The 7500-nt window shown below is 47.9% G+C and overlaps 1 protein-coding gene across 1 annotated transcript in view; it reads right to left on the bottom strand.

Annotated features, from left to right (window-relative positions):
- Positions 1-7500, bottom strand: part of rap1gap2a (RAP1 GTPase activating protein 2a) — a 62279-nt gene that overhangs the window by 53710 nt on the left and 1069 nt on the right. Inside the window, exon 2 of the mRNA XM_031573399.2 lies at positions 515-550. Within this exon, the coding sequence (XP_031429259.1) occupies positions 515-550 (36 nt within the window). The remainder of the gene's footprint in view (positions 1-514; positions 551-7500) is intronic.

Below are 7500 nucleotides of genomic sequence, written 5' to 3'. Positions count from 1 at the left end.
CAGTCTTCCCACACACTCCACCAAAAGCGTTTGCTCCATTGCCTGATTTCTCTCTCTCTCACTTTCTCTCACTCTCTCTCACTTTCTCTCACTCTCTCTCTCGCTCTCACTCTCTCTCTCTCCCTCTCTCTCACTCTCTCTCTCGCCCTGACTCTCTCACTCTCTCTCTCGCTCTGACTCTCGCTCTCTCTCTCTCTCTTTCTCTCTCTCTCTCTCTCTCTCTCTTACTCTCTCGCTTTCTCTTTCTGTATTTAACCTATTGTGTGGTGCAGGGTCACACCTCTAACCATTCCCTGTATGGTTTCTCCTCCCACAAGAAAAGCAGAAGAGCTTAACCCTTCAAAGAAGAGGGAAATACGTTGCTAAATAGAGTTCACACATACACTGACAGGCACACACACACACACACACAAATGCTGCCTAAATAAACTGTGGATGAGTTGGGGAGGGTTCACAGTCGAGTGATTATGATAGGAAGCTCTCACGCTGGGCGCTGATCAATAGTCAGACTCACCGGGCTTTCAGCGCTGCGATGCTGGACTTGTCAATTCTGCAGAGAAATGGAAAAAGAGAAGAGAGAGAGAGAGAGTGGGTGAGAGTTGCGATCACACACACAACAGAGCGCCGACCAAACAAGTGCAAAACACTCTAGCGATTCCCCACTGGTTCTGTAAAAGCGTCTCATTTGTGTGCCCCTGCAGACACATTTCACCCTGCAAAACATAAATTACCCTCCAGCAACCTCTCATGTCCTTTTAAAACAAATAAAATTATAGAGAACCAGGTCCACTCGGAAGAACCAATTACATGGATATGTGAACCACCATCAGTGACAATTACTTAATTTATTGCCGGGCCCATTTATTTTCACCTCCCTCAGTGCTGGAAGTAGGACCGAGAGTACAAACTGGTAGACTCTGACATCAACAGGCTCCTCAGGTGTGTTAAAGTCCAGTGAACCAAGCAAACCTTTTACCTCCCCGCTGCAGTCTGAGTCATGCATAAATCATAGGCGAGAGCTCTACCTGGGTCGCAGAGGACCACGAGTGCCACTCTTAGTGTTTCACTGGTCTGTCGCTCACACTGTGACTGCGGTGAGCGGCAGGCTGTTTGCCTGCGACATAGTCATCACCGCAAAGTCCTGAGCGTGCCCACTGGGGTGCTCAAGAGGGGAAGAGAGAGGGTAGGACTGGGTTACAAACTACAGGAACACAGCAGGTGGTAAGGGAGAGCAAGAGAGAGACAAAGAGAGAGAGAGAGAGATAATTCAGAGACAAAGAGTTATGGAATGTGGAAGACAAGTACTGTCAGTAAGAGAACAATGTCAAAAGGAGGCTCACCTTAACACAAGGTAAACAACGATGGCTTGTACCGTACTGACAAGGCTCCAGCACATTTTTTTTCCATCAAGTGAAATAGTCATGGCAGGAAAGACATAAAGTCATAAATGGCTTTTGGTGACAACTCAGACGCGTCACTGCCAAAACATGTAGCGTTGTCATGGACACAGAGATGACGCTGCAGAGTTCTAATCTTTCTCTGCGTTGTCCAGTATGGAGAGGACATGTTGGCTGTCATTAGCCATCCATCTGTTCCTGCATTATCAGAAAGCTGTTTCCTGGTTACACTTACCCACGTACCCCGTTGTGACTAGGCGTGAGTCAATGAGCAAGTGTAAACCGAGGTGTAATATGTTATTGTGTTTGCCTGCACTATATGTGTTATATATGTGCACTATATATAGACAAATGTATATGTGTGCCTGTGTGAGTGTGATTGCATGTGGTCTGCCTGATTGTATTCTATTTGGGCTTGTGACTGTTTGAAGGAGTGTTTGTGTGTGTGTGTGTGTGTGTGTGTGTGTGTGTGTGTGTGTGTGTGTGTGTGTGTGTGTGTGAGTGTGTGTGTGTGTGTGTGTGAGTGTGTGTGTGTGTGTGTGTGTGTGTGTGTGTGTGTGTGTGTGTGAGTGTGTGTGTGTGTGTGTGTGTGTGTGTGTGTGTGTGTGCATGTGCGGGGAGAGAGTGGTTGTCTGTTAAATGTTCCAATAACTGCTAGGTTTTCTATAAATACTCCGAGCTGAGCAGTAGGGCTGTAACAACGCTCCCCCATCTGTACACTCGTGTGACAGTCTTGAGATCACCAGGCCACGGCCACATGGATTATTCATAACGTTATACCTTTCATGAACATTTAGGCAATCATCATGAATCTCTTCCTCCCTTTGCAACCTCCGCCATCTCATCACTTTTAAGACATATCGCACTGTCTTCCATTGCAGCCGACGTCACCCATACAAACACAAAACGATCCGTTCTCAGCCATAAAATCCAAAGAGGGATTAAAGTGAGTCATGATTGTGATGATGTGGGACCACTGCTATTCCCAGAAGCACTTTCACCCCCCTTACAGAGTAAAACCTCCACTCTCTTTCTTGGCACAAGTTGGATAGTTTTTTTCAAATTCTAGACACTTTGGTGTCTAAGCTTCAATTAATTATTTCCTCTTAAGTATTCAGAATGGTCACCAGAGCCCATCACCAGTTCAGTGGACCATCACTATACATCTGACGGGGCTTCACAGGCTATTTTCTAGACTGATGCACATCTCTAACACATAACGACAGCCAAAACAAATACGGCCTGAGAGCTCTGTCAATAGCCGAGTCCACTGAGTGTGAAGCAGCGTCTGTCTGTGCTGTAGAACATTCTGTTTTTTGTATCGGTTCTTTCTTGTTCTTTCTTTTCCTCTCTCTCTCTCTCTCTTCCCCCCTCCCTCCCTCCCTCCCTCCCTCTTTTTCTCTCTCTCTCTGGGAGGTTGGACTGCATGCAACAACTCTCACAGGGTCAGGTAGTTCTTTGTTCCTCGCAGCCAATAAAACCTCCCTAAGCCACGCCACATGGGAGTCCACACACATTCACCATCCCGCTATGTCGCTCATAGACAGAGCAAAGTGGCCACTCCTTTAAATGTAAAAAAAAAAAAAAAACCTCACACTTTGCCTTGAGCACACAATCTCCATGCAGACAATAGCACAGAAGCTGCATTTATGTATGAGCTGATCTCAGTGATGTGATTTGTGTAACCTAACTGCACTCTCTTTCCAAAGCTAGTTTCTCTTGACAGTCTTTTAAACAGCTTACAAGAAACAGCTATGCATTGGTAATAGACAACAGTAATACACTGTGGTACTTCAGATCTGATTAATGATTAATATTTAATGACAATGTGAATGTGCTTGAATTGCACTGGCAAAGACATAAGATGCAACAGAGGAAATGAATAAAGAGGCATAGCAGTAAACAGGTCTTTTGCAAAGCCATGGTGAATGCTGTGAGCACAGTGTCCTTCACCTGGCTTTGCCTCTGCTGTCTGAGAGACACGCAGATAGCTGAGAAGCTGCTGTTGCTTAAGTGCTGTGGCGCACACAAAGAGGAGGGCCCCATCCTTCCTCTGATAGTCTGCACTACACACACATGCACACACACACACACACACACACACACACACACACGCACACATACACACAAAAACACACGCACACACAAAACACATACACGTACACAAGCACACACCCACTGAAGCCACATGCTCACAGCCAAGTCCATATCCTGTAGGTTGTGAGAAGACTAACAATGACATACCGTCCAAATCCTCCAAATGACACGCTCCTCTTTCGTCTCAGCATGGTGGACGGACGTGCTGGTGAACTTTCTCTTTTTCCCTGTCTCTGTCTCTGTCTCTCTCTCTCTGTCCCCACTGCTCTCTGGGAGGCAGGGAGGCTCTCGGCTCCTTCACCTGCGTCTCGCCCTCCACTTCTCAGCCACTCACAGAGGGGTTGGGCCCACAGGCGAAAGAGCAAAAAAGGGAGGGGTATAAGGGGAGGCCTGGTAAAACACCAGTCCTCAGTCTGTCTCTCTCTCTGTCTGTCTCTTGCTTTCCCCTCCTCTCTCTCTTCTTCTGCCTGTCTAAGAGAACGAGAAGTGAAGCTGCTATGTTTATGCCCCATTTAAACACCCTGGAAGTGAAAAAACTTGCGGTGACGCTTTCAGCCACTTCCTTTGTGAAGTGATTTCTACTTCCACTATCGCTTTGGTCAGATGATTAATATCTGGCCACAAACCTTAAAGTAATAAGGCAGTAACCTGTGCCTGCCGCAGGGTCTCACGGCAGCTCTGTGAGAGTAAATCTGATGGATGTTTCAGTTCTTGTTTGTGAGGGGACTAGCGCACAGGGGGCAGAAAATCCCAACAAAACAGAGACGCCATTTCAATAAAGCCTCTGAGAACATCAGACGCCGCAGTGGAGCAGAGCGGAACGGACGAGAGGAGAGGAGAAAAACAACAGCGCATTAACAGGGATCACGAGCGCTGAAGCAGCCGTGTAATTTTCTCAGCAGACCAAGAAACGCTTGATCCATCAGCTCAAGCGGAGAACTGAAGTTTTCCCTTAAACAGCATCATTAGAAGCCACATCTCCCACCATCTCAGCTTTTTGATGGAGCTGTTTGCAATGCTGCAACTTTATCTGATTAACCTTGCCTCTCTTCCAAGTGCTGCTTAATAAAAACGAATGCAGTGGAAACAGGGTGAATGATGGAGGTCCGGCGATTAGTATTGGGCATCATATCGGCATTATCTGGCTGAGTGTCTTTTGAACTTGTCTACCTGACATTTAATGGGAAGCCCTCCAGCGCTGCTCTGTTGGCTCAGGGAGTGGGCGCGCGACATGATGAGGCTTCATTATCAGTGAGAGCAGCGCTAATTGATTGAATCGAGTGAAAACCCTGCAACCCACTCTGTGTATCTGGATGGAGGGGGAAAGAGAGAGAGAGAGAGAGAGCAAGGGAGAGAATGAGAGAAAACCCATACCATGAGAAAAATCTGTTGCTCTGCGAAGCATGCCAAAAATGCCACCGCTCAAACGCCAGAGAGACATAGTGATCCGACCCCCAAGGGGAAAACAGGACAATGATCCTTGACTTCAAAAATGCACTCATATATCTCAGATGTCTGCTGCGACCTTTGGACACACGGTGCCCGTGGGGCTCCGCTCATGTTTGGATTAGTTACCCTGAGAGGTGATGGTGGTAAACTATGGAGGCGGAGGTAAGACAGGCAGGAGAGGAATGGAGGAGGTCATGCAAGGTGCCACATCTCGTTTGGCTCATTTAATGGGGGACAAAGTCACAGGAAGGATTCCTTGTTGGGTTGGCAGCAGTGGCAACACGCACAGGTATGACTTAACACACTAACTTGACACATGACAGCACACAGCAACCTTATACTGTCATGGAGGCACTGCGAAAACCTTCTGTGTGGCATCTAATTCCGAATCTGTTTTGTTTAGGGAGCAAGTACATGACCCACAGGACACAACGAGCACAACAAAGAAACAGCGCTTTGGTGGAGACGGCCCGGTTCTAAGGACGTGCCAGATGATTTAATTCGACTGATGTGATTAAGAGCGGCTGCACAGCATTAGCGGAGACAGCATGAGGGCTAATGTGCTCAATCCCCCCCCCCCCACCATGAGTCATCCGCACCAAACCACGGTTCCTGCCCCTGCTAGCGGCACAAACGAACAGGAAGGAAGGGCCACCGGGACATGAGCGGGCAACCATCCATACGTAAGCACCCCATTTATGAGCCTGCTGGGGGAGCCATGGTGTAGGCCGTTTCTGTGACAGACTTGTTCCATTTCACTTTTCTCCATGCTCCACTGTTTCTCTCTGTCAAGGGAGAGTGAGGGGTGTGGGGACATATGGAACAAGAGACATACAGATGGAGAGAGAGAAAGATGAAGAGAGCAAGAGAGAGAGGGAGAAGAGAGAGAGAGAGAAAGAGAGGCAAACGGAGAGAGAAAATATGGGCAAAGTGCCAAAATTGCAATCCACTCAAGGGTAAGCATTTAGTGTTGAAAGTGTGTGTCTGAGGGGAGAGGACAGTCTTGAGTACAGGAATGAGCTAATGATTGAGCACAGGGGGGCATAACGGCCTCATACACATTCATGGAAAAAGCATCCTCACCAGAAGTATACATACCTGTGTGGTTTGAATGCAACATGGCAGCATTGCGTTGCAATCGCAAGTACATTTCAAAGGCACTGATTCAAAGAATATGATTGCTGTGGGTGAATATAGAAAAAGCAAAAGGGAAATTGTGCATGACCTTGTGGATGAAAAAGACTATGGTGTGCACAGCATATGCGTGGGAGCGGCAAGCAAGGTCTGTTTTTTCTTTATATTTAAAATGGTGTTTCACTCCAAGCCCACAAAGCATGTCGGCGCAGCCTTGTCTGTGTTGGCTGGATGTGCAGGAGCAGACTGCTGCTGATCCTCAGCTGATTGATGGTCCTATTTTTCCTTGTAGCTGCCCGGGCTCTAAACCAAACACTGCACTTTATCGTTCCGTTATTACAGGCAGGGACTAACTCACAGCTGAGTGCTGCAATGCTAAGGTTCATTACATCGACCTGTCTGGCCATCATTTTCTCCATCTGCCTCTTATAATGCCACCAAGCCTCATAATGTCATCCTACAGTCTGTTCTGTTCCCTCTTACTCTCAGTCCCAACTCTTCCCCTTTTCTTTTTTCTCATCCCATCCCCCCCGTTTTGATGCGTCTCCATCAGCATCGCCTTTTGCATATTCTCTCAGATTTTCCCTTATCGGCTCTTATCCTCCATAATCCTTCCTGCCCCCACCGCCAGGCAGCAGCAGTGCTTTGTGCTGATGGATTGCGGTGAGCGTGACAGCAAGCGAGCTCACCCATATGCCAACTCTTCGTCTCTGTCACGCCCACACACCCCACTGGCGGCTGCCGTGGCCTGCGGTTGTCGGTTTGCCACACCAACCCCTTGCAAGATGCTGTTTTACTGACACCAGACTGGCACAGGAAAGAGAGAGAAAAATCTCTCTGCATTGGCCGTCTGTCCAAATTTTGAGAACTTTTTTTTCAGTGTCACATTTTGAGTTACATTTCTTGTCCTGCTTCCTCTCTCTATGTCTTTCTTTTACTTCTGGAAATGGCACCTGCTGCAGTGTGCATCCAGAGTGGGCTTGACTTGACAGTTGGCATGTCTAATAATACGAACAAGAGCTTTGGGGGCGGGGTGTTGGGGGCGGGGGGGGATCAAGCACAAGATGGCACGACGACGAAGGCACATGGCACCAGATGAGCGCACCAGGGGAGTTCAAAGTCTCCGCTCCAGTGACTCACACACACACACGCCATCAAAGTTGCGCTGATCCCACACACCAGACCGGGAATGGGAATGGGAACACGGGATGAAGGGGGGCTCTTGCAGGAGATGATGGAAGGATGCTGACAAAGGGGCGGGTGAAAAGGAAGACAAAAATAAATCTGAGAGGGGAAAAAAAGAAAGGCAGGCTGCGGGGGTGGGGGGCAGGCTGACTGGTACTGGAGTGAGAGAGAAAAACAATGGAAAAAAGATCCTGTGCTTGAATAGGGAGCAATTATGGAACAGTGATGGGCAGAAAGA

Source organism: Clupea harengus, chromosome 9, assembly GCF_900700415.2.
Source record: "Clupea harengus chromosome 9, Ch_v2.0.2, whole genome shotgun sequence".
NCBI lineage: Eukaryota > Metazoa > Chordata > Actinopteri > Clupeiformes > Clupeidae > Clupea > Clupea harengus.
The sequence above is the reverse complement of the archived record's forward strand: the minus strand, read 5'-3'. Positions and strand labels throughout refer to the sequence as shown.